Below are 27,079 nucleotides of genomic sequence, written 5' to 3'. Positions count from 1 at the left end.
GCTTGGGATCACTCAGTAAGGCATCTGCCCAGGGCACCAAAGTGTTTTGTTACAGCTCTCATACTGAGTAACAGTACTTCAGGCCTTACATTCAATTTTCAGTTCAATTTGATTAACATAGTTAAGCAAGTTTCTCCACTCCTCAATCACAGACGGTAAAGTTGAAGCTCAAAATCACGCAGCATGCCATTACCATGGGAGAATCTTTAGTGTACTAATTCCCATGCAATACAGATCATCTGCTGGACTGTCAGCATTGCTGAAGTTCTACCAGTATCCTTCTAAACCACTATTGATCAAAAAAAAAATCTACCTGCTCAGAGTAAGTGTTTTGAGATGTACTATACAGGTACTTAAAAACACTCACTTATTAAATACTTGCATTTAGTAGTGATTTTTGGCCGAAACTTACACTTGAACCAAGGTGGGGGAAAGAAAAAAAAAAAGAAACAGGAGGTGTGTATTACTGGACCTCTCCAGTAGTTTTGGATTGCTAAATAATCCAGAGATGTTGATTCTCCAAAAGAAATTGAAAGATTGAGATGCAGACTGATACAGCTGATGTGAACAGTAACACAAGTAAATTAAACTCTCAAATCAACTCTAAAAATCACAGAATTTTTCACTTGCTAGCAGAAAGGCTGAACTGACAAACAGAAGCAGCCTATTATGTCTCTTGTGAAAATTTGTAGCATTAATTAACATTTTTCTGCTAAGTTAAACCAAATAGTACTCAGTGCTAAGAATGCCTCAGATGAAGCGTCCCAAGTCTTCACTGCAAACCAGTGAAAATCTAGCTGGCATCACTGCAGAGAGAATCTGCGCTTATGTGCATGCAAAAGCCTCAGAATCTTAAGAAACAAACCAACCAACTCACCCCCACCACCTTGAGGATGGCAGTGAAATCTGTCAGAACTTTTGGAAGCCCGACTCAGATGTGAATGCCTAGGATTAGTAATACAAGCTATCACAAATTAAAAAGGTGTCAAAAAAGAAAATAAATGAATGGTCTAGAAATTAAGGAATTCTGAGGAAAAATACCAGTAAAGTTTTTAAACTATGCTGATGTCCTAATATTTGAGTTAGAATGAGGAATTCCCTTCGGGGATTCAAAAGTGGAAGAGAAACACTGTTGAGTGTGTCCTGCAGTAAATTAGCTGTAACTAAATCAGACACAAGAATATGAGGGCTGTTTATCCTCATACAGTTGAGGTTTACTTGTTCTAACTAATGCCGTAGCCATGACAGCAAAACTTTACTCCTCAACTTAATTTGCAAGCGAAAAGTAAACAGGATCTTCATAGAAAGTCTTTTGCTTGAAAAGTATCCGGAAAAAAATAAACCGAAACTACTTATCATCCTATGAATAACACTTTTGATTTATGAACAGGCGACTGCATTGATAATTGAGCTTTCAATTAAAAATACGACAACAAAATACTTAGGGTTAAATATTTTATTTTATAATAAGCCTTACACCAGAATCACGAAACATTTTGTGTATCACCCAAATAAGTTACATTCATTCTGAGCTTTCATGCAGTTTTAAAAAAGTTACATTTCTCAAAAAATAATTTTCAAGTGAGCTGTAATAAACTCTGCAAAACCAAGCCAGAATTCTTTCACATCAAGTAAATATTCCAGTTTTCCCTCCTGCTTTGACAGTATAGACCAATTACAAAAGCCCCTCCAAACTTGCACTAACTAAATGGAGACTCACTGAAATTACCGAGACTCTCCGAATACCTTGAATAGCAGTAGCAACGCTTCAAAAGTATGGGCGAGACCACTGAGCTGCAAGAAGTGACATTTTGCCTGAGGAGAATACTGAAGTGTCTTGCATGAAAACCTTGTTGCAAAGGGACAGACCACCACTGATGAGCATGCAGAACACAAACAAGAGGCAGCAAACCTCACGTTCACAAGTTTAACCACAGCTTTTAAGGGGACACAGCATTTATACAGTCTTCTACTATTTCAAAAAGGTAGTGATATATATCAGTCCTCCTAGCAATGTCAAGGGCAGTTTCATCCAAGTTGTTTTTCAGGTCTGGTTTCACGTAGCGATTCATCAGCAAGAGTTCAAGGGTTTCTCTACTGTTTTTGTTTCCTGCAGCAATATGCAATGGTGTCAGTAAACCATTTGTCTGCGCGTTGATGTCTGCGCCCTGCTGAAGTAGGAACGCGGCCACTTTTGTATTGTTCCACTTACAGGCGCTGTGCAGAGGCGTCCAGCCGTCCACTGTCTGCGCATGAACGTCTGCCCCTTGGGCAACCAGTTCATGTGCGATGTCCAAGTGCCCGCTGTAGGCAGCTCGATGGAGAGGAGTGTACTGATCTTCATCACGAGCATTAACTGGAGCCAGCTTTTCGGAAAGGAGCCTCTTCACTGTACTCAGCTATTGGAAGGAAACAGGTAATTCAATATGAAACTCTGCAGACAAGATGTATGGCTTTTACTGTTCTGAAGTTTTATGGAAAAGCAATTTCTGTCAGTCTCAAAAAAGCTCAAGTGCAACAAGAAATTTTAAAATGAAATCAGTTATTGTTACTGGGGTTTTTTGTGGTTTTTTTGTTTGTTTGTTGTTTTGGGTGGGGTTTTTGTTTTGTTTTTAATGAGAAACAACATGAACGTTAGTTGCAATGCCTTAGGACTACCTTTACCTTACACTTCTCCCCATTCACTGTGAAGACAGAAGTACCTCCACGGGACTGTAGATGGAGCTTGTGTGTGTAGGAAAGGCAACTAATGAAAATAAATGTACACAGGGGTGTAATAAGCTGCACAACAGGAATCTCAGTCATGTCTCCCTTACTGCCGAGGAAAAAAAAGCTTTCCCCCCTCCCTGTAAAGGGACAGGAAAACAGTCACCCATTCTCTGCATACGGAGCTTTTAAGAAAATAAAGTTTCAGGTACACGCTCTCCACCCCAGTTAAAAGGCTTGTCATGAAAAAAGAGCCTGGCATGCTTTCAGTTTATAGAAGTTTAAGAGTGCTATTACTTTAACTTGGAACTACAATCAAGGCTTTTGTTCTGAACGCTAATTGATCCAGAAATATTTGGGGGGGGGGGGCTACAAAGGGAGATGTTTTACATACAGTGGCTTGCAAAACTGGATCAAAATACTTCAGAGAGATAAAGGAAAGTGTAGGTTAACTTTTTGTTTGTGGATGAAACTGGGGATATCTGCTCAAAATAACATTATTGTCAGTGATATGAACAGAATAAATGCCTTACCCTATTGTTTTCAGCTGCCCAGAGTAGCAATTTCTCTGGATTTTTTTCCATTTTTTTTTCTTGCATTTCGTACCATTCCTCACTTCTTTCTTGTTCTTCATCATCATCATCAGACTGTCCTGACCAACAGCTCTGACTTCCCACAGGAATCAAATGCCTGTGTGTCTCCAGCAGTTCGAGTTGGTTAAAATTCTCTGTAAAGTCTTCGAACTGCTCGCTGTCATCATCTTCTTCATCGATTTGTTTGTCTCTATTCATTTTCAGTTAGCATCTGTAAGCAGCAGATTTACAACGACATCTATAGTAACTTTTACTGTTACCCGTGCACTAGTTGTCAATAAAAACATCTGATGGATGAGGCAAACATCGGCAACACCACCGCCAGCACAACTCAAGGGCGAACTCCGTGTTCCTCCACTAAGTCGGGCTTCGCCAGCTCTGCCAGAATCCCCGGTTAACGTCCGCGGAAGGGAAGCGCTGTGCTGCCCCGGCCCAGACACGGCGTCACCCTCAGACGCGCAGTGCCAGGCTGAGCGCGGGTTTTCCAGAGCGCACGCCGAACGCTACGCGATTTACAAACAAAAGATTTGCAGAAAATACTAGACTTCTACGCCGTGCTCCTGCTCCTCCCCGGGGAGCCCGCCCCGCCCAGCGCTCCTCGCTGCCCTTCCCCTCACGCCCCGAGCGAGGGCCGGGCGGGCCCAGCCGGGCCCGGCCCGGGAGCACCGGCCTCCCTTCCCTCTGCGGGGGCCACACCACCCCGGGAGGGCCTCAGCGCCCGCCCCGGCGCCACTGGCGCCCAGCAGGAGCCCGCCCCCGAGGCTGGGGCCGGCACCGCCCCCGGCCCCCCGCCTCCCCGGCCTTGCCTGTAGGCTGCCGGGCTCGCTGCCGGCGGCCGGTGCCGGCACACGCCGTCCCTTCGGTTCCCCATCCACGCTCGCCACCCGCCCGGCCCCGCTTAGCTTCGCTCGCCACCCGCCGCACAAGCGAACGCACCTGCTGACCCCACCAACGGAGCGCTCAGGGGCGGGGCTGCCCGCCGGGGCGGGGCGGGGCCGCCCGCCGGAGGACGCCCGCCCACCTCCCGCCCAAGGAGTCCTTCCGGTCCGCGTCCGGCAGCGGACGTGACGCCGCGGTTGCCGGGATCGGCCCTCGGCTGACCAACCGCGGCGGCCCCGCGGGAGAGGCGGTGAGCGAGCGCGCGCGCTTTGAGCGGGGCGGCTCTCGCGAGAGCGGCGTGTGGGCCGCGGCGGCGGGCCCCGCCCTTCTCGGCGCCATGGAAACGGCGCGCGGTGGCAGGCGGCAGCGCTAGGCCGCGGGGTGAGGCCCGGCTCTCAGCTCCTGCTTGGCCGCGGGCCCTCGGTGCGGGATTGCGGCCTCCCCCGTCGCCCTCCGTTCTGAGCGGGGCAGCGCCCCGGTGCGTTTCGTGCGCTGGCTGCTGTCCCGCACTGTCCCTGAGGGCGAACGGGCCGGTTGCCGCTGCCGTTACCGTGCGGAACCCGGTGCTGAACCCGATGGCGGTCGTGCTCGTCCCGGGATCCCGGTGCCGCCGTTTCCATCCGCCCCGCTTCCTGCCCAGTCACGTTTTGCGGCCGCTTCCCGTGAAGTTGCACGGTCCTTGCGTGCCTCCGGGTGGCCTTGCCGAGGAGAGAGGCGTCGGGAGCAGCGCTGCGTTCCCGGGCGGCCGGTGTGAGAGGGCTAGAGGCGCCCCACGGGGTAGCCGGGCGCCTTGTGCAGCAGTAAATGGTTAAACCCAGCACGGGCCTTCCCTTGAGGTTTTTCTGCAAGCAGTAATTGCCAGTCAAAGACTGGGTAGCTGATCGTTCAGCTCACCCTGCCCTTCATTCTAATTCGTTTCCGTTTTTGTCTCTTAGGCTTTATGTAGCATCTATGAAGACAGAAACTGACTTCCTGACCTGACTTACTAAGCCGTGTCCAGAACCTTTTTGTGAGGAGTCTTGGCACGAAGATGAGTACCACCAACTCACAGTAAGCTCCTGTCGTCTGCAGCTCTGTGCGGTTCTGTCTTATCAGATAGCAAGTCTTCTGTATGTTTGGAATGAGTTAAGAAGAACTGTGCTCATCATTTGTGTTTTCCCTCGGGTCCTTATGATCATCATCCTTGCTTTCATATACACGTAGATTACCAGTGCAAAGCATGAAATTGAGTGTTTGTTCACCAAGTCTTTTTAAAGGCAGAAAACATACAAAGGATTCTTTAGTTTTTCATTAGATACTTCAGAGGGATGGTTGCGGCATCTACCTTTACTAGAGCAGACTGATTGGGATAACCAAATTTTCAATCTGGTTGGTTTGGTGCAGTGCTATTTGCAGTAAAAGTAGTGAAATGTTTTGGGAATATTACAGGAATGTTATTTTGATAGAGTTTTATAAAAAATCTCCTGCGTATTTAATTACTTTGGACAGAACAGCTTAACTTAATAACGTTTGTGTCAAAATTCTTAAGTATATTGCTCTCTAACACAAATTTTCCTATCTTATTCAGGGATGATGAAGATACCTTTAAAATACTTATTGCTACTGATATTCATCTTGGCTATTTGGAGAAGGATCCAGTGCGTGGAAATGATACATTTGTAACTTTTAATGAAATTCTGGACCATGCTCAAAAAAAAGAAGTGAGTATTGCTTTTTCCGAAGTGAAGGAGTGAGACTGGAAAATACCTTCCAACCTGCCAGAAGCTATAAAGCTTAGTCCTGGTGCAATCTTTAGTAATAACAAATTGAATGACTAAACTATTTAGTGCAACCGGTTTTGTTTCTGTTTTGGTACACGGAATGCCTATTCCTTTGTGAGAGCGTTCTTATTAAATTACGACCCTGGTTGCATTAACGTTTTTTTTCAGATTGCCTGCACCGGTTCCGGTGGTGTTTAGAGAGGGTTTGTCACTGCAAGAAGGGAAGATAATTGGGGAGAATGAGGGTCATGATATAAAGTCTTCAGCCAACTCAGAAAGTAGAAAAAAAGTTAGAAACTTTTAAAGTGTTTCTGGTTTTAAGGATTGAATGTTTCTTAGTCAAATTATTTGTAAATTTGATGAAGTTTTTTTTTTCCTAATGCTTTTTCAAAAGCTAAATATATACAAAAACTGCAACTAGTACCTTCTCAAAGTAACGTTGAGATAGCTGCTGATTTCTTCCCACTAGGTACCACAGCAATGAAAAGATAATGTGTCTTTTCATGCCTGTCAAAGAAAAAGTTCAGGAGCCGATCTGGAGACCCTTATTAAAACACTTCACTGGTATTTTTTTCAACACTATCAGTTCTTTTCTCCTATAGGTCTTCATGAATGGGTCTTTTTGGGTTTGGTTTTGTTTTAATGAATAATTTCATTAAATGTTTGTTTCATGAGGAAATTAAATACTGTGTCTGCAGCTACCAACTTGTTTTACGTAGAAGTCCAGATATGAGGAGATATGTGGAACTCCTTAGAAGAAATAATTTAAACAATTTGCTTAGAAGTCTTTCAAGGTAATGCAAAATGTTGTATTAAAATAATAGAGCTTTTTGTTACATACAGGTGGACTTTGTTTTATTAGGTGGGGACCTTTTTCATGAAAACAAACCTTCCAGAAAAACAGTACACTCTTGTTTGGCGTCACTAAGAAAATACTGCATGGGTGATCGTCCCGTTCAGTTTGAAATTTTGAGTGATCAGGCAGTTAATTTTCATTATAGCAAGTAAGTATGTTCCTATACATTATGGTGTAAGGTTTGGTTTGTGTATTGGGTGACCGTGTTGTGATTTTTATGATTTATATCCTCCGTGACTGGAACCTTGAAGTTTTGGGCCTGTTTGTGTGCGACAGTTTCCAGGATGACTTCACCTATCATCTTTATAATCTAAGTCTATAAAGGAACACACCCAATTTTTTTTGAGAAACTTCTGAGTGTGTTGTGACATTTGATATTTGTGTAATATATAGTTTCTATCCTGCAGGTACAGTGCAAGTAAACCAATTTACATGAATTGCTGTGGTAAAATCAGCAGAGTTCTTTGCATGTAAACAAAGGTTGCACAGCGCAGCCCACTGCGCTTGCACGTACCACACGACATGTACAATTCTTTTCACAGGCTTGCTCTAAAAAAAAATGGGAACTTTTTGCTACCCTGTTCCCAGAGGGAAGTGCCATTCCAGTCCATGAGTAAGAATCTTCTTATGCTGTGCAGCTCAAGCTTACTCATAGCCACTTAGTACTCATTTGTGCTGCTGTCATGATGTATTTGTGATGATTTTAATTTGAAGAGAATATTGGGAATTGTCCACAAATTTGAAGATACAGTTTAACTTTCTTTTCCTCGTCTTATTCAGGTTCCCATGGGTGAATTATCAGGATGGAAATCTCAACATTTCTATTCCAATTTTCAGTATTCATGGCAATCATGATGATCCCACAGGGGTAATTACTATCATAATTGTACTATACTGTTCTATTACAAAAATAACATTATAGAAATAGAGACTTGTATATAGAAATACGTTTCTTGGAGAACATGCTAGTTTTAATCAGTTGCACCACTCTTCACATAAATATTTTGTGTATCTTTAGGAATTCTGTTAATGACAACAAGTTAAGCGTGACATTAAAAAAGAGAATGGAAAGAAGTTAAGGGATCCATATGATCTATGTTTAAATTCTTAATTTACGTAGATTTCTGTAACTGAGAACAGAATCACTTTTCATGCCAAGAAATGGCAGCCTTTCAGAAAGTTTCTGAAACAAATTCTATCTGTAGAGACTGAAGGCTTTTTTCTTAAAGAAGCGGAGTTTTGATACTTTGACTTGTGCATCTGCAGTTGATACGCATCTTGTATTTCTAAGGAAAATAATCTAATAATGATGAAACGCTAGTTTAAAAATTAACAACTAAAAATAAGCAGGAAAAGGACATTTGGAAAGCAGTGAAGTGTGTGTGTTGAATTAATAATTTTGCATTTTGTATCAAATAGCTGTGTATCATAGAGATGGGTGTTTCAACAACAGCAGTTTAACTTTGGACCTACTATGAAGTAGTTAGCTTAACCAGATAATTTTCTGTAGTAGTTTAGAGACTTTGGCTGTTTGGGTTTTTTTTATTTTTTGGTTTTGGTTTTTTGAATGACTTAATGTTTAATTTCATGTTGTTCAAATGAAGCAAGACTTGTAAGGAAATTAGATTTGCTTCTGTACCCGTGGGTACTAAAAAAAAAGCTAATATATGTGGCAGGGTTTTTCAACTGCAGAAGTTACTTAAGGAGAGATATTCTGTCTCCCTTTTGAGACTGTTTCACTTAGACTTCAAAGACTAAATGTTCTGTTCAAAGTTTTTATATTTGTTTTTTAATATTTTCTACAGGCAGATGCACTGTGTGCGTTGGATATTTTAAGCTGTGCAGGATTGTTGAATCACTTTGGACGTTCAACTTCTGTGGAGAAAATAGATATTAGTCCCATTTTATTGCGTAAGGGTAGAACAAAAATTGCTCTCTATGGCTTGGGTAAGTATTAGTCTGCCAGACTGTGGCTAGACTGTTAATGTGTTACTGAGGCTCAATAGGTCTAAATTAAGTTGGAACAAACCTATAGTGCCGCAACAAACATGAAGGTCTAAGTAATGCTACATTAAAGCTTATCAATTCTGTGACAGTGTCAGATTTCTCCTCCTGCTGCGTTGTCACTGGCTGACACGTTTTTTTCTTTGGTTTTTTTTTAAATTTTAAAATAAATCCTTCAGTAACTTTATTTCTGTCTTTTTATTGGTCTTAAATGAACCCTGCTTAAGTTAGCCGTAGATAGTGCCTGTGTATTGAGTCAGAGCAGTCACACTCTTAAATTGTCACTGTTGTGTATTAAGCTTACTTCCTCCTGTTTAGGTAAAACTTAAACACTGTACATTCACGTGCCATTTTGATTATATTTAAAAACATAAACTGTCTGAGCAGAAACCTGATGTCTGACATGTCTGTCTGAAGTGGTTCACAGGTAACATCTGTCACAGGTAACCTCAGTTTCTTTGAAGAAACTTAGAAAGAGTTCCATATTTTAAAGGTGTTCTATGGTGGGTTTCAGCTTCAGTTTGTCTCTTTCTATCTTCTCCTCCACCTTCTCCTCTACCCTCACTTCTTACTTAGAATGGTTATTTTTGACTGCTTTCTGTCTAGAGAAGCTAACTATTAAGATTTTTTTTTTCCCTTATTTTATGTCCAGTCATGACTGCTTAAACACTTCTTTCCAAGCAACTTTTATAGCTATAAGTTAAGACCTAGTTGGCCAGGATTTCATGTGTTTAATGAGATACTTTAAAAGCTTGCTAGATGTCCTAAGGGTTAGTAGTGAGTGTTCCATACCACAATATAAAAGTTTTCAAAAAACATTTGAATTTTTAATACCCAAAATCGTTACTGGGAAATGCAACAACTTTCTAAAGTATGGGTGTTGCTGCATGAAAATGTTCATGAGATGTTTCTTCGAGCGTGTGCCAGGATTATATACCCTCTTGACTTTCTCTGATTTAGAGAGCACTTGTTCTTATACAAAATATGTAAACTCCATATGGGATTTTATTGAAATGCATCATGAACCCTGGGTATGGATGGTTTTGTGGTTTTTTTCCTTGTTAAAAACATCAAGGAAATAATCAGTGACAAACAGTTCAGAAGTACTGCAGACTTTTTCCTGCTGTGTGGGAAAGCACAAACTTTGCAGAATTCATGGTTTATTTCTTGTTTTGTAGAGAATGTCAAAGTATGTTTAAGAACTCCATCTCTTCTCAGTAGTATCTGGTTTTAGACTCCACCTTAAAACAAAATATACTTCTTACTCTGTCAACAAGAAACAAAACACCTCTTCTAATAGTTTTAATTCTGCCCATAATCAGTTGCTTGGCACAGGAAACTGGCAAGAGGTCTCAAACCAGATGTAGTTAATGAAACTGCTTTTAGCAGTTGTTTAAAGGTAGATTTCATATTAAAAGGTCTTATTTTCAGAAGTCTATCTAGTAAAATAGCCAATTTATACTTTGATCTGTTCAAATTCATAATCATGCCTCAGACTTCTTAGGTCATGAAAATGAAGATCTGATCTTGCCACAAAGTTGTGTTCTTCATGCTTTTTTAAACAGAATTGCTAATAAAAATGATATAAAATAAAGAGTTGGTTTACCACACAAAAATGATTTAATGTTTTGTTTTGTCCACTCCAGGAGCTATTCCAGATGAGAGGTTGTATCGTATGTTTGTCAATAAACAAGTAACCATGCTGAGACCAAAGGAGGATGAAGATAGTTGGTTTAACTTGTTTGTGATTCATCAAAATAGGTAGCAGTACTGAATGAATTATGGTGACTTTTAAACTTATTGTGTTACTTCATTAAACTCCCTTGAAAAGAGTAGGTAATAAAGGAGCTATGCTAGTGGGTGCTTCTTGTGAGTAGCTGGTTTCTTAAGATTTTCCCAAGTGAAAGCACAGTTTTACAGCTCTTCTTACAAAAGAATCACAAGGGAAGAGTTGAAATAAATGAGTTAGGAATGTTGGGAAATCCCTTCCCAAACTCTTATAGTTAGGGGCAGCGGAGGGTTTGTAGTGTAATATGCATATAATTAAGTCTTGTCTGCTTGTTAGAACTGAAAGAGCATTAAACTTCTTATTGTATTTTCTACCCTTGTTTGAACCATAATTTGACAAGTACCGTATCTTCACTTGCACCGCTATACTTTGCAGTTTCTCTTCAACAGAGGATAGGTAGCATGTGTTCTTTCTGCCTACACACTTCTCTCAGCAGTGGTAGTAGGAACAGGCAGAGTTCTTTTCCAAATCCTTTCTTACAATTTTTCCTGAATAAGAGTGCAGTCCTCATGTACAGGTAACAGTGAGGCAGACGTAAACAAATATAGCTCAGATAACCCTGTGTACTGATCCCTGTCCAGTAGGCTGAAGGAGCTCACTCCTCCTCCATCTCCTTTATCTTCTGGAAGGGGATCGGGGGTGGTGTGTCCCATGTCTGTTTAATTCAGTGGGTTTTACCCCACCATTTAAAAAAAAAAAAAACAAACAACCAAAAAAAGGCCATGAGAGGCCATAAAAGCATTCATATGGAAAAAGCCCTAAAGTCTTGCAAGCCAAGTAAGAAGAAAAGGAAGATCCAAATAAAGGAGGGGAGCAGAAAAGAAAGAGCTGTGTAAGTTCCCTTTTTGTTTAACCAAACACTTTAAACAATTGCATAAGGGATCAATGTGAGGAGTGTCTGATATGAAATGTACATCAGATATTTTTGCTGGAGTTTCTGTATCACTATAAATCATGCTCATGTTTTACTCCCCCTTTGCCCACCCATGACCGTACATATTCTAATTATTTTTCTCTTTTCTCAAACAGGAGCAAACATGGAGCTACCAACTACGTTCCAGAGCAGTTTTTAGATGACTTTATTAATCTTGTTGTGTGGGGTCATGAACATGAGTGCAAAATAGCTCCATTCCAAAATGAACAGCAAGGTTTCTATGTTTCTCAGCCAGGAAGTTCAGTGGTGACATCTCTGTCCCCTGGAGAAGCTGTGAAGAAGTGTGTAATCTTTTCTTTTTGTTCTTGTTTATCTCTTGCCTTATGTCTCTCGTGTGTTATGTTGAGAAAGGAAAAATACTTCTATTAAGTATGAAAGGACTTGTGTTATAGTGTGGATTAGCTTCAAAGTGTGACATAACAAGTGAAATAAAATAGATGGAATCAGTGCCTAGAATAACTTTTGCTTTACTTAGGACTAAAGCTAACATTTGAAACAAATGAAACTTATCTAAGAGGAGTTACACGCTGATAAATTGGTATACAAGGAACTGTGTACATGTGCTTGTGTATGGAACAAGCACAATCTAAATATAACAGAACTGAAGTTTGGCAGGGCCAACACTAAAGTACAGATCCAAGAACTTTCTGTAGCTTTTAAATTTTTGTCCCTGAAAAGTAAACGTGAAATTAAAACAAATCTTTATACCACAGTTCTCTTAAGTTTATCTTCTAGTAAGTTACCTTTCTCCTTCTAGGCACATTGGCTTGCTTCATGTTAAAGGGAAAAAAATGAAAATGCAGAAGATTGCTCTAGAGACGGTGCGAACTTTCCACATGGAGGATGTTGTTCTAGCTGATCATCCAGATCTTTTTAATCCTGATGATCCTAAAGTAACTCAGGCAATACAAGCATTCTGCATGGAAAAGGTAACTTGCAACGCTAACAGTATATGGATAACAGTGTATGGGCAGGGAGTGGGATCTGTGACTGGTTTTGAGACTGGAAGATGAGAAATCTTGTGTCTCCCCATATTATTTGAGATGGATTTAGGCAGTGTTTCCATAGGAAGCCAATTCCATGACATTCATTGCAGCCTTGGCTCCCAGATTGCTTGACTGGGATGACCTATTAAAGTAAGCTCAGACTGCTTTATAGGGGTCCATACCATCTTTGTACAAAAACTCCCACTTAAGCATGGGGCAGTGTTGGATGTGCACTTCGGAACCTGCATAAATATATGCACCTAAACCCTGAGAGCTGGGCTGTGCAGTGTGAAGTGGCAGAAGTAACTAAGCAGATTTATTAGTTGCTCATGGTTCTTAGGTCTGTATACGTCTCTTCCTGCATTTCCCTGGAACTAGAAATTTAGCAAAGGATAATGGCTATAAAGTAAAATAGTGTGCGTGATCAGTGATGTAGATACTGCTGGACTACACTATATCTGAAAGATAAGCCTTTCATTGTGACTTTTTTCTCATTCATTCTTACGGCTTTTGGCTGGATCCTGGTACATATATGTGTTCAGGAATGAGAGCACATCCTATAAGCACTTATTTTTATACCTGCCCCCTGCAGCTGGATGTATTTTAAGTTATACTTGAAGGGTTCAGGCATCTGTAAGAGAACAAAGTGTAATTTCTAATTCTGCTTCACAGGTTGAATTGATGCTGGACAATGCAGAAAGAGAACGCTTGGGAAATCCACAGCAGCCAGAGAAGCCTCTCATAAGATTACGGGTAAGAAATTGTTCAGTTTGGATTGCTTTGTTTTGAAAGGTCACTGAAAAGTTTCAAAGCCAAGTCATGCTTTTTGTATAAACACATAATATATAAAATTTCTTACTGTGTACGGGCAAATATAAATCACCTTCATACCAGGATTCTGTTTATCTGTGGTATAATTAGTGCTCTACGATAAAGGATGAGATTGGTCACTTCATGCTGATCTGAGTAAGGCCATCAAAAATAGCTGTTTACAGAGAAGTTTTTCTTAAGTCATATTATACTGTGTTTGTTCCTAACCTGATTTATGGAAATTTTCCCGAAGACGAGTAAATGAAACAAGTTAGGAACAAGATATGAATCTGGGCTGTTAACTAATTATTATCCATTAACTATTCTGCATAGTATGATAAAGCATTCATTTTAGGTTGACTTATTTTTTACTTTAATTTTTCCTTTGAGGGGTAATAAAATCATCTTGATTTGTGTGGATTCTCTGTTTCTGTTTGTTTTATATTTAAATTTTTCCTTTCCTCTCTTAGGTTGATTATACAGGTGGCTTCGAACCATTCAGTGTCCATCGTTTTAGTCAGAAGTATGTGGATAGGGTGGCTAACCCAAAAGACATCATACACTTTTTCAGGCATCGTGAGCAAAAAGAGAAAAATGGTAATTATAAAGGCAGGAGTCATTGGCCTGCCTTGGTTTTCATTGTTCTTCCTTTATTTTTTTACCCAGCACTTGCAAAGCTTGGTGTCTACCATCTAACGTGTTATAGGAGGAGTAAAGATGCATAGTCTCATTTAAGTGTATATATTGCACAAGTATTTCTGTTCTATTTCTGGGTTTGTCTAAAATTCTGATACTCAGCACAGCATTTTCTGACAGTTATTCATAAATAGTTCCTTTTTCTTTTGCTTATAGTAATACACATAGCCCCACACCAGACTGAGTTTCTTCATGATTCTATGATAATTATGATGAAAGGCATATTAAACATCTCACTCCTGAGACTTCTCAGAATGAGGTGGTTGGTTTTGGGCACTCTGCAGGGAGAGAGATAGCTGTTGTGCTTTTTCCCTTTTGGTTTTTAATTTTATTGCTGTAGTAATTAATTTTTTTATACCTAAAATAGTAATGGAGGGGATGGGCTTCAGAGGTGTTTGTATATTTTTATTTTTTTTTTTAAAAAAAAAAGGTCCGAATGTCCGACAGCATTTTGTTTGCCCTAATTAATCACGTGTATGAGGTGCTCTTGGCTTGTCTGTTCCAGGTATGTCTCTATTCAAGCATTTGTGCAAAACAAATAATAGCTGTTACTATTGTAGCATTTCTCACTGTGCCTAGAAGTTTTAATAAATGGTTAATAGATAGATGTTGTCCAAATACTGGATTTGTAATAGTCACTAATGAAGATACAGCTTGCACAAGAACGTGCTGTGCTAAAGAATGGATAATATTTCACATCAGTGCATTGTAAGTACTCCAATTCCATTGACAGTTTTTACTTACACTGTCAGTTTTATAAAGTTCAAAACATCATGTTTCATGAATAAAAACTGCTTTTAGTGAGGTTTTATTAATTATGCTGTATTGATCTTGTTTTATTTTGCTTTGTTGTTTTTTTTTAACAGTTGTGTAATCTCATTAACGTTTTCAGAATACAAGATAGCTGCCACATCTGTCACCATGTTTCATCAGTACATTTTAATTTTCCTACTTAACGTGCATCTTAGCTTCAGGAAGGCAATGTAAAAAGAATACCATGGTTTTTTGCATTGCTTTATTAGATATCCTCTAATACAAGGGAGGTGGCTAATAAAGCAGTCAAAATTTTCAGTACATGTGCCCATAATGCTATGGTTCAGTACAGGTGATGTTAAGACTTCATGAGTTCAAAAGTTGTTACTGTTTCTTTTGTCATAGCTGCTTATGTAACAAGGCTAACAAAACAATGTTTTGTGCTTGCATGTGGCAGATGTCTGGAAGCAGTCTGTAGTCACTTTATATTATTTTGCGTGCTATGTGGTAACCTCAGTTGATAACCCTTTCATTCTTCTGTCATGCCTACCTTGCTGCCCAAGGATGAGGGGCAGCCTTAATGAGCAATGAACATTTTCTACTGAAAATCAGTTAGTATGCTTTGGAGGAAAATTTCTGCTCTAGTAACAGAGTTACTTATAAAAAGACCCTAGTGCTTTGATAGGTCTTTTGATTTTCTTCCATTTGTGATCTGCTAGAGTTCAATTATAATAACTTTCAGGACATAGTGTTCAATTTATAATTCCAGACATGTGGTAGTTGAAAGAACACTTTGTATCTGCTAGAGGTGGAGTTGTCTTGTATAATTACTGCATCCATTATGTTTACCTGTGTTTCCAGACAATAGACTCTACAGTTAGAACAAAAACCCTTTACATATAAGAGACCACAATTCTTAAGAGGCCTATGTTAACCTTTTTTCCTATTACTGTCAGTGGGTTGATAATAATTAAAAGCTGCAAACAGTGACAGTGCCATTGTGCTTTTCTATTCTAGACAGTGATCTTAATTTTGGAAAACTGATTAGCAGACCTGCTTCTGAGGGGATGACACTGAGGGTGGAAGATCTCGTAAAGCAGTATTTTCAGACAGCGGAGAAGGTATCTTTCTACCTTTTAGGAGTTGTTTTTTTTTTTTTAATGGAATAGAATATTTCTATCTTTTTTGCTTTCTTAATGGAAGTAGTGTACCCTGAAAAGACTCTGACATTCACCAAGAACTGAATTTATTTCCTGTATAACTGTATGTGAATTCCTGTATGAAGTATATGTCTTAGGTTAACAAGTAACTGTTGTATATAGGTTGTATAGGGTATGTGAACACATGCTGGTTTGAGAACATTATGATAACTCTTCATGTGAACTTGCGGTGTCTGCCCTGTACTAAATGATGTGTCCTGTTCTTACAGGAGGAGAATATGAGGCAACATGCTCTGAGCGAGAAGCTGCCTTAATTTACTATAGGGTCAATGTGAGACTGTACCAATGTGAGACAGTACTAGCTGACTTGGAGTCACTTGTTACTTTGCAGTATATTTGTGTCCTCAGACATAGTGCAATTCCACGTTATATTTAAAGCAGAACAGAAAGAAGGAAGCCCCAAAATGATGATAGGGATCTTAAACATTTTGTTAAGATAGCTTGTGCTTCAGGGTTTGCTAGACACCTGATCTTGTCTGAGTGGGGAAACAAAAGAGTCCTTGGACCCTGAGGTGGCACAGGGCTGTAGTTGGATGTTCAAAAATGTTAGCCAAAAAATGTCTAACAAGTACCAGACTCTCTTCAGTTCCAGTGTTATTGGTAAGCTCAGGCCTGGGAATTAAAATCACTGCTATTTGTCTCTTTAGCAAGCTTTTTATTTTTTTCCTTTGGAAGAAAGCTTAATTGCTGAAAGTCAGCGTGAACATTCTGCATCATTACAATCAGTCACTCTTTTGAGGTGCTTATCTTATTTTCTTGTAAACTTCTTGTTTTATAACATCTGTAAAATTTATTCCTCTGTGCGGCATTATTTCAGGGAAGGTTTTATGCTTCCAATGCAACCCTCAAAACAGTTCCTAAAGGACACCTGGAAGGATCAAAAATCATTAATAAGCATATGTAATGCTTATTACTAAGAAATTATCTGTGCTGCAGTTTACAGACAAAAGAGGCTGCTATTTAAACATTACTGTCCATATGGGGGTTTCATTCTCAGAATGTCTCTCCTTACTGTATCGGGAAGCAGGGTAGAGAAGAGAGTCGCTGCGGAACACCACCAGGAGCATCTACTACATTTACTAATTAGTGTCTGTGGTAATATCTTAATGTAGAATATCTTCATAAATATCATTTCACTTGATGAACGTAGGAGAACTATTGGTATTTATGGAGTTACATTTCAATAGAGTAGACTTCTGCTTAATAGCTCTTAATGCTTCATAATAATAATTTGCCCTGCTCTGTAACTGCCATTTTTTAATGTTAGAATTTTACAGTAAAACTAAGTAATTTAGCATCTGTAATAATTCGGGGCCTGTTTTTAATAGCGTTTTTATGTCTCTGCAAGTTGATCTTAACTTTAGTTTAAAAAAGGGAGAGGAACTAGGAAGAATACAGTTTACCTTCTCTGTTCTCTCAGCAGTGCATTTCAGACAAATTATTATAGATATGACTAGCACTGTAGTTTCTTTACTGTTTATGAGACTTTTCTTTGACGAGTCTGGAAAGTAAGTACGTGTAACATGCTAGTAGCAAAAGGGTTGTAACTGTATTATGACAAGTAACATGTTTGCTTATTGCTGTGCTTTTCACTGATTGAAATCTTCAATGCACATTACTGGTTTTGGAACCAACTTAATGTAATATTTATCTGAAACAGCAGGAATATTACTTGCTTTCTTTGATGGCAGATGCTTCTTAACAAAATGTTTTCCCCAATTATAAAGAAAGTACAGCTTTCACTTCTAACTGAAAGAGGAATGGGGGAAGCAGTGCAGGAGTTCGTGGACAAAGAAGAAAAAGATGCCATAGAAGAGTTGGTGAAGTTTCAACTAGAAAAAACACAGAGGTTTCTTAAGGAACGTCGCACTGATGCAGAGGAAGAAAAAATAGACGAGGAGGTAATATTCTGTTACTGTTAATTCCTTAGGAGAGGTCAAGACAGGTAGTAGAAAAAACAGCGCTCAAACCTGGTTTAATAGATTTGCCTGTGTATGGAGCATGTGCAACACTCACCTCTAGTAGTTTTCTGGAATTAATATATATGGTGATGAAGTTTCAAATACATAGTTTAAAAGCTTGTATTGAAAATGGAGTTAAGGTATGCTTATACTGATTCTCACTTTATTTGCATACACATTGCATAGAAAAGATTCGTCACTCTAATATATGTAGAAGTATATGTATCTCTACGTATTATATGGTAGATACAATCTCTTCTTAGCTTTTTCATATTGGCTTAGTGAAGAGTACAGAAACAGGACAGGCATAAAGGAAACTTACCCTTTGGGTGCTCAACTAGCTTCTAACTGCCTGCAGCTCAGGGTCTCCCAGAGACAAACCTCTTTTATGTTTATCTAGTAACCCTTAATAAACTTCTCTGTCAACTTGTTGAGCTTCCACATAAGCCCATGTATTCAATTGTAATATTCAAGCATTGTATGACAAATTGTTCTGCAGTTTAACTGCACTGTGTAAAGAATAATTTGGTGGGGGGAGGAAGGTTGCATCTACCTGTTTTCTCGTGATTGCTTTAATTCATGAGGGGTTGAAAGACACCATAAACAATCAGTGCCTGTAGGCTTTCTGTGCCACTTTTGGGGTTTTTTTTTCTTTGTCTTTTAGACTAGTATCTTGTTTCCCTCTCACCCATCATTATCTTTTTCCATACTTGACAAGTTGAGCTTTCTTAGTTGTACATGTATTGCAACGTTCGTCTCTTCTCAGTATCATTGTTCTCTGTCTTGCTTCTTCATCTCTACCCCATCTTTTCCAGTTATTCATATTTCACTGTCTCTTATTGTCAAATTACGTATACTCTCCTTCTCTTGAACATAGTATCTCCTACTTTTCATCATGTCCCAAGCTTTTTTCTCCCCAGTGATGTAGCTCCAGTTATTAATAGAATGTGAGATTCTTAAACTGTAGCACAGCACGAAATGGCTCTAAACAAACTGTTCAGTTATTCTTGCACTCTTCTTCACCTCTCACATGAGCTTGACTTAATGATTCAGTGATCAAGACTTCTCACTTACTGTGTTTTGATTATTGTATGAAATTAACTGTTATTTTGATGCGAACTCTTTTTTTTTATTCAGGTGCGAAAATTTAGGGAGAGTAGAAAAAAGAATACTGAAGAAGAGGATGAGGAAGTTCGTGAGGTAACTCCTTTGAATTTTGAATAGGCTGAAGAATGGAATGGTGACTTCTGCATATGAATGAAGTTGATTAGCAATACTTCAACATTGTCCTTGCCAAAAAGTCCCTGTCTGCCTAGGGAAGTTTAGTAAGTCTTGTTGAAATCTTCCTTGGCATAATATGAGCCTAAGCCACTGCTCGATTTGGCTTTTGAGATCTCTTTTCTTGTGCAAATTTGTGAACCTGAATATTCAATTGTTCTTGCTTTGAACCAAGGTTAGACCAGGCAGGTGACCTTCAGAGATCTGTCATCTTAAACTATTTGTGATCCCATCACCAGTGGATGTGTGGATAGGCTGTAATGTTACTGGAACAAACTGGTATTATTGGTAAATCTTTAGGTACTATTGTCTTCATCAGCAATCTTGGATCTCCCAGAGATTCATATCTAGATTGCATATGTCTTTCCAAAGAGAATTGCCAACCACTGACAGCATTGGTGCTCCTTTGTCTTTGCAAGCTATGTGAGACTGGAATGAAATTTTGAGAAAAAGGACACCTGGGGTGAGATTCAGTTCTCCTAATCTGAGGTATCTTCACTTGAACTAGTTGTTTTATGCACCCGCTGTCATCAGTGAAGATCAGGTCAATGGAGCTCAGAGGGTGCTTCCTCTGGGCAGATGTACACAGCTGACATAGGATGACCTGAACTGTTCACCAAACTCCACTGACAATGCATCATATTAACTAGCTCCATTCTGGTCTGAGAGCTTAGCTAACTACTTTATAGGTATCCATCTAAATTAAATAGACTAAATACTGTCCCTGCTTTTTGACAGGCTTCCTTGGCTTCCATAAAGCTGTGGATTTGGGTCTTCTAAGCTTCAGTGGTTTAGAAATATGTGTCATAACTAGGATTTAACACTGGTGCATTTCATCATTTGAGATTCTTTTTCTTATAGTGCTTATTGTTCCATTTCAGGCAATGACCAGGGCTAGAGCCCACAGATCTGAGGATGCAGTTCTTGTTGCAGCCTCCAGTGATGAAGAACTCATGGATACGGGGATGAAAGGCACTGATGATTCAGATGATGGCTTTCCTGCAACACTAAGCCGAGGAAGGGGTCGGGCAAGAGGTAGGGCAAGGGGTGCAAGAGGACAAAACTCAACAGCAAGAGGTTCATCTCGAAGGGGAAGAGGTAAGAAAGACTTCATGTTCTTTGTACTGCAGCTATGGACTTTTTTTTTCTTTAAAAGAGGACTCTCTCCTGATGCTTCCATCAAGTGGAAATTTGTTGCTTAAGGACTCCTACTAGAAAAAAAATTCTTCGCAAATATTTTTGGTATCATATTACATACAGTTGACTGCCTTGCAAGGCTTAAGTTATGACTTTTTCACAAGGTGATTAAAAGAAAAATATCTTGCTTCCCAGCTATGGAAACATAGTAGACTCTTAAAAGATGCATTATTGGGAAGGTCTGTGCTATGAAGTGCATGGATAAACCTTTGTTACTGCTAATGGTAATGCGTTTGATCAGTACAGAGAGGAGGTACAGATTGTCTCTATCCTAATGCAGTTTACAAGAGACTTCCTTGTTTCTAGTGACTGAGAAAATGGGGAGTGTTTCCTAAGCAAAAGGAATTAAATAGCTGCTTGGCTATGTGTGATTGTGCACTTTACAGTAATAGCAGTACTTCCATTATATGTATATTTCCCTTATATGTCAATACATATCTAAGTAAAAAAGAAAAGATGGGGTCTTGCAGTAATATACTCGTTTGAGTTGTCTCAGTAATATGCCCAACATTCTAAGAGCAGAATGAGTTGAAACAAAGGCAGTCATCTTAGGACTGATTTGGTTAGTGCCTTTAAACTAGTTCTATGAGCATGTGCTCCAACACTGTTGTGATCCCATCAGAGCAGGGGCGTGTGTTGAGAGGCTGTGTCTGTGAAGCTTTCAACACTTGACCCAGAGCAATTCTGCATGTGAGGAGAGCTTTGATTCAAGGAAGAAAGTGAAGGACTAAAGAGTAGTGTAGGTTTTTAAGTGACTTCCCACTCAGTAATGATAGACTAAAGGGGGGGGGGGGGGGGGACAACAAAAAACACTGAACACATTTGCATATTGTTTATTATCGCTACAGGAACCACTAGCCAAGAGTCAGCTACTAGCAGCAGAACCTACAAGCCTGTATCTGTGCCTGCCAAGAATATGTCTATCATGGATGGTAGGCCTTCCATCTGTCCATTACTCTAATGTGCTCTCTCAAATTGTAATGAATGTGTTTATTTAATGATGAAGTGCCTTATTTGTCTTTGTTTCTATTAGTCCAGTTCAGCTGTGAGAGATTCTTTTGGTTCTAATGAAATAGAATAACTAACAGTGATGAGAGAAAGAAAAAGGGAGGGGAAAAAAAAGAATAGTGATATCCTGCTGTCATGGGGTAAAATGAAATGTGTCAGGAACTTCTGAGTAGAAATGGAAGTAGGGAACATCTTACTGTATGCAGTTCCTTAATGAACAAGCATGGAAGGAATGTGACTTAATAGCATCTATTTTATGCAGAATATTCCTCAGTGGATAAAAAGTTTAAACTTGACTGATGTTTACAGGCTAGTAAGCTTTAATGCAAATCCGTTTAGTCTTACATTATAGCAAGTTTTAGAAATGTCAGTTTTTACTAGGGAAGAAAAATTTACATACGCGGCTTAAATCGCAGGTGAGAGTAGCCCTTCCTTGCTGCAGAGGACAGGCTTTGCAGAAACAGCATAGGTAATCTGAGTATTAAAAAAAAAATACTGCTCACAAATCTATACATGAATCCTACACAAAATACCCGAAGGTAGAGCGAGTTTTAAATTAATGAGCAAATTACCTAACTTCTAAATTGGTCAGCAAATGACCTAAAATACTGCAGAGAGATGAATTTTAGCAGATGTGTTGATGTCTAAACTGTTAGGCGTACAGGAATATCAATTATAGTAACATTTTTCTCTTCCTTTTAACTAAAGTTACTGAAGGTTTTCCAGCCAGACTGGGAAGCACCTGCTGCTGTACAGAGGGTTAGGTCCCTTGGGTTGTCAGAATTAAGGCTTAATTTATGTTTTGGTTTGGGTTTGGGGGGTTTTGCTTGTTTGTTTTAGCAGGGTATTTGGCAGAGGAAGTGCATGCTAGTCAGGTCTTAAATAAAAAGAATGATATAACGTTGTTTGCATTTTATTGTGTGAGCACTTTAAAAATACTGCATTTGTTTTATTCTAGCCTTTAGGTCTTTGAAACCAGAGCCCACCTTGAATTCATCTAAATCTTACTCTGAGGTAAGAAGCATCTTGCATGAGTGAAGTTGCACTGCCTTTTGCTGTCTTCTGATATGAAAAATAAATATATGGTCAAAACATTAGCCTAAACTGGCAGATGGTCCCAAGCTAACAGTTCCAGCAGTAAGTTTCTGCATGTTAAATTTGTAGACCTTTTGTACCCTTTTTTGCTATGGGGTTTGTCTGAGAAAAACAAAGACCTTGTTTTACTTGTGACCATAGTTGAAGATGCAGAGTGTATATACATGAGTATTTTTGGGGTTTCTGCAAGATCAAAGATCTGAAGAGCAAAACAGTTCTAGCCTGGAGCCCTATCAGGTGTATATTATAACTAAGTAGATATATAGTTGGAAAAAAACCCAAAGGTTCTATGGTATAGTACTGTAGTATTATGCACTATAGCTCTGTAAGAACAAATTCTATGAAAAAGCTTTATAAATTATATCATTTTTTTCAGGCTATTATAGATGATGACTCCGATCTAGAAGACATTTCTATTGTTCCTTCTTCCAAAGTAAATCAAAGGTCGGTATGTTTGTTTACTTCATGAATGCTACCATGATTGCCTTATTTCTGATTGGCAATCAGCAGAGTCCAGGGATCTGATCCACTACCTGAAAAAACAGATTTTTAAGAAAGTCATAACACTACTTAGAGAATTTATATAAATTTTTATCTATTAATGTGGATGACCTTTCTATAACAATAAATTGGTCTACTGATTGAGATAAGCTAGGTCAGAACTTCAAAATTAATGTTAGTTTGAGAATTTGAATTGTTCTTTTTGTTATTTCTATTCATTCTTAATCTCTGTATTGGTGGTCCAAATCTAAGTTGAAGGGAAAGTTATTGGAATGTCTGGTAATTGAGAACATGCTGATGCCTTTTTTTTTCTCTTTGTATGTTTCAAGGTTGCCAACTACATCTTCACTTAGTAAAAGAGGTTCACAAAGCCAAACATCTAGAGGAGTTGATTTTGAGTCAGATGAGGTATGGTATATAGTGGTCTTTTTTATTTTGTTTAAGTTTCTATAGTTTACTGTTTTACAGCTATTTGAATAAAGCATTTCAAAGTAAGGCTAAAAGGGACCTCAGGAAAATATCCAGTCCTTTTTCCCTTAAGTTCTTAATCAGTTAATTGTCATTCCTGAAATGTGTGGAATAGCTCATTTTGCCTGGGGAAGAAAGTAATCATAATCTCTTCTAGTGCTTGGCTATGTCCTTTCATTTGTTTATGTATTTTATTCTTCTAAAAAGGAAGGAATTTTGTTGTTTTGCATTTAAAAATGGGTGTTTTCCAGGGCACTTTACTGTTTTATTGCTGCAAATTGTGTAAATACACTTTGAAAAAAAAAAAATGAAAACAGTATCTTCAAGTTTTAAGATGCCTGTTCTTGCAGTATATATTTGAACTGCTAGGAAATGGTTTCTTCCATAATCAAACAAGTAGAAATTTATTCACAGTTTTGCACTGAATAGAATACTCATTATACTGTCAACCACTGTGCCATTTATTTTCACAGACTAGCAGGCTGTCATATATGGTCAGGATCCCAGCCTTATCAATGGCAGATGTTAGCCACTTCAGAGAAAATGTTATATTCTTGTCCTTTCTCTCCACTATGCTATGTCTTCTTCTTGTACCTGAAATACAAAACTGCATGTTTGCTTGAGCACGCAAAAAGAAACAGTATTTTTGATTCATGCAAATCTCAGTAAATCATATGTATATGGGCATAACTTCACTGAGGTATGTGCTGCTCATAATGATAACATTTTCCTCGGTCACACCTGAAATACAGGTTGTTCCTCATTTCAGAGTAGCTCTTCTGATCATATTGACGTAAACTCAGTTTCTATTCTCTGCATATTTGTGATCTGGACTTCTAAATCAATGGATAACCTCTTTCATAGCAAAACCAACAAAAACAGGTCTGTCAGAAAACATGGAATAATGTGACCAGACTTTCTAGTTTAATCTAAATGTGACTTGACTTTTTATGACTCAGAATACATGCTCGTTCTAGTAATACATATCTATTTACAAATTGCAGGATGAATTCGATCCATTCAAAAGCACTGCAACATCAAGAAGAACTAAGTGATTTCTGGCTCGCTGCACAAGAGAGAAAAGTGAAAGTTAGTGAAGAAAATGGAAAGCAGTTTGCAAGGCATTCTTTATATGACATTTGTCTGTAAAGGATGGCTTGCCTTCAATTTTCACTTCTATGAAATGTTCTTGATTTGGTTGTTTTTTTTTCAGTGGCACCAAATTTGGTATAATTTGGGTTTTGGCATTGCTTGATGCATTAGAGAGGGTATCTAATATTCTGAAGTACTGCCTGAAATGCAAGTTCTTTCTAAAACTTCTAAAAGCCTGTTTTCTTTTTGGGATTATAATGTAAATAACAGTCATATCTTTTATAGAAAACTCCATCTCTTGGGCTTGAATTTTGCAGAGGAGTAAATTTATAGTAGTATGCAAGTATGGATATGGACACGGACTCGGTTAGCGTAACAAAACTGGTACTTATTTGTAATTTTCTATGGATACAGTTGAAAGTTCTAAAGAGTAATAGTTTGACCCAAAATACAGTTTTCAGTATTGAAGGTGGAAAATGTTCTTTCAACTCTACTATGAGAACTAAACCCACTATTGCACTGTTATTAAATGTCATAGTATACAGGAATGAATTTTGCTTTGTAGTTCAAGAAGTGCCAAAGACTTCAGATTGAATGGTGTTGTCAGCTTTTACCCTGTAAATAAGATGTAAGGGCTAGAACCTTACAGCTTCACCAGGAATGCTGCCTGAAGAATAAAGCAATCAAGCAATCAAGGCAGGACATTGCCTCTTACCTTTTCTTAGCTGACATTTTTCAGGTATCTGTTTCCTCAGCTCGCTGCTTCAGTAACCCTCCTAAAATGTCACCACTATTTTCCAAATATTCTTCAAATGAGGCTTTTAAAATACAGTATTTTATTCACAGTGGGGGAACCGCTCCTTCTGTTGAAGGAGCCAAGACCTAGACCTATTCCTTCTTCTCTCTTTCCACCTCTGTACACCCCACTCCCCAGAAAGTGCTGTTCTGTAGCTACAGCCATTAGAGATAATCCAGGAAAAGGGCAGAAGTGTTCGTCAGCTAATGCTCCAGCATGTCAGAGAATCACTAAATACATTGAGTATCTGCAGCCATGCCTTTGCATTTTTACTTTCCCTTTCAGAGAGATGGGATTGGGCAGTTCTGTTTCTCTGGCTCTCACTGAACATGACTGTTGGTACTTTGCCTGCATATATGCTGTAGCAGGGAACCTAAATGAGCCTTCAGCTTCCTGAAGACCTCCATTAAAATGATCAAGACCTGCAAATTTCTAGTGTAGGGCTTAGTAGCAACTTACGAAGCAGTGCGATAGCTTACGGTATCAGCAAATAATTTGGTAGTCTGGCTCTTTCCTTTCATTAAGGGCTGTCAAAGCTATAACATTACCTGTGCAATTAAAAAGCTGCTGTAAATACCCTTCAAGATGAGGGTTTAGATATTTTTTTTAAAATAAACTATTTCTGTTAAGTAAATCGTGAATGTCGGTTGTATGGACTACATTGCATCTGAGAGACTGACATTTTTAAAACGCTTTGCTGCTTTATGTTGCTATCCGCATGTGTTGGGTCTGGCTGGGGTGGAGTTAACCTTCCCCGTAGCACCCATGCAGTGCTGTGCTCTGCATTTGTAACTGGAAGGGTGTTGATACCACACCAAGGTTTTGGCTACTGCCGAGCAGTGCTCCACAGGATCAAAGCTGTCTCTTCAACACCCCTGCAAAGGCCAGTAGGCTGGGGTTGGGCAAGAGGTTTGGAGGGGGCGCAGCCGGGACAGCTGACCCCAACTGACCAGAGATACTCCATACCGTATGGTGGTTGTGCTCAGCAATAAAAGCTGAGGGAAAGGAGGGGGGAGTGGGGGTGTGGCATTTGTTATCAAGGCATTTGTCTTCCAACCCAACCACTATGCGTACTGAGGCCCTGCTTCCTAGGAGGTGGCTGGAAATCGCCTGCTGATGGGACATAGAGAATAAATCTTCTTTTTATGCTTTGCTTTTACACACAACCTTTGCTTTTTTTCCATTAACCTGCCTTTATTTTGACCTGTGAGTTTTTCATCGTATTTTCTCCTGCTGTCCTGCTGAGGACAGGGAGTGAGCAGCTTGGTGGGCACCTGGCAACCCTCCAAGGTCGACCCACCACACCAAATTAAACCTGTTTTGTTAGAAAGGCTTCAAAGTCACCTAGTGTAGTGTTTCATTAAGGTCTTAAGAGGACTCTGCCTTTAATGCTGTAGGCACATCGTAGGCAAAGATTTTAGCAAAATATGTATGATTAATAGGAATCGTATCAAAAGTTTTCTCTACCTTTTTCAAAAGTTTTTCCAGTCAACTGTCAAATTCACAGTGGCTTTGTTTATAGTGTTAAACTGCAGCAGTTCTCTAATTGTCTTGTGTAGAAGATAAAGATGGCATCCTTCACTTCAAGGGGAAAATGTAACCTGGTGTGTGTAGAAAGACTGTACTATAAACATACTTCTAATTGTGAAAGTGATTTGTTATATGGGGGGGTGAGATGCTTGGAAAATCAATGTTAT

General features: G+C 39.2%; 2 protein-coding genes across 4 annotated transcripts; one reads left to right on the top strand and one right to left on the bottom strand.

Moving 5' to 3' along the window:
* Positions 1-1,447: 1,447 nt before the first annotated feature.
* ANKRD49 (ankyrin repeat domain 49) lies at positions 1,448-4,276 on the bottom strand. Of its 2 annotated transcripts, XM_059826149.1 has the most exons (3): positions 4,236-4,276; positions 3,240-3,510; positions 1,448-2,399 (listed from the first exon to the last, which is right to left on the bottom strand). In XM_059826149.1, exons 2-3 carry the CDS (start codon positions 3,495-3,497, stop codon positions 1,941-1,943), a joined length of 717 nt encoding a protein of 238 aa, XP_059682132.1. In that variant the 5' UTR covers positions 3,498-3,510; positions 4,236-4,276; the 3' UTR covers positions 1,448-1,940. The 2 variants fall into 2 exon arrangements, with proteins under 2 accessions (XP_059682132.1, XP_009807155.1); XM_009808853.2 differs by lacking the exon at positions 4,236-4,276 and having other exon boundaries at positions 3,240-3,844.
* Positions 4,277-5,202: 926 nt separating this feature from the next.
* On the top strand, positions 5,203-25,937 carry MRE11 (MRE11 homolog, double strand break repair nuclease). 2 transcript variants are annotated; one of them, XM_059825924.1, is made up of 19 exons: positions 5,203-5,228; positions 5,746-5,878; positions 6,782-6,942; positions 7,575-7,662; positions 8,600-8,741; positions 10,445-10,559; positions 11,617-11,802; positions 12,279-12,450; positions 13,180-13,260; positions 13,788-13,914; positions 15,784-15,887; positions 17,714-17,887; positions 19,085-19,147; positions 20,107-20,323; positions 21,271-21,354; positions 22,389-22,444; positions 22,902-22,969; positions 23,356-23,434; positions 24,499-25,937. In XM_059825924.1, exons 1-19 carry the CDS (start codon positions 5,209-5,211, stop codon positions 24,547-24,549), a joined length of 2,121 nt encoding a protein of 706 aa, XP_059681907.1. In that variant the 5' UTR covers positions 5,203-5,208; the 3' UTR covers positions 24,550-25,937. The 2 variants fall into 2 exon arrangements, with proteins under 2 accessions (XP_059681907.1, XP_059681974.1); XM_059825991.1 differs by lacking the exon at positions 21,271-21,354.
* Positions 25,938-27,079: the final 1,142 nt, after the last annotated feature.

Source organism: Gavia stellata, chromosome 1 (genome assembly GCF_030936135.1).
Source record: "Gavia stellata isolate bGavSte3 chromosome 1, bGavSte3.hap2, whole genome shotgun sequence".
Classification (NCBI taxonomy): Eukaryota; Metazoa; Chordata; class Aves; order Gaviiformes; family Gaviidae; genus Gavia; species Gavia stellata.
The sequence above is the reverse complement of the archived record's forward strand: the minus strand, read 5'-3'. Positions and strand labels throughout refer to the sequence as shown.

What these genes read in the sequence shown, in the direction of transcription:
- ANKRD49 (XM_059826149.1), bottom strand. Translation starts at nt 3,497, where the DNA reads ATGAATAGAGACAAACAAATCGATGAAGAAGATGATGACAGCGAGCAG. An exon ending in GGGCAGCTGAAAACAATAGG is followed by an intron (nt 2,400 to 3,239) that starts GTAAGGCATTTA and finishes TCCTTCCAATAG; the next exon opens with CTGAGTACAGTGAAGAGGCT.
- MRE11 (XM_059825924.1), top strand. Translation starts at nt 5,209, where the DNA reads ATGAGTACCACCAACTCACA. An exon ending in TGAGCAAAAAGAGAAAAATG is followed by an intron (nt 13,915 to 15,783) that starts GTAATTATAAAG and finishes TTTCTATTCTAG; the next exon opens with ACAGTGATCTTAATTTTGGA. An exon ending in TTGATTTTGAGTCAGATGAG is followed by an intron (nt 23,435 to 24,498) that starts GTATGGTATATA and finishes TACAAATTGCAG; the next exon opens with GATGAATTCGATCCATTCAA.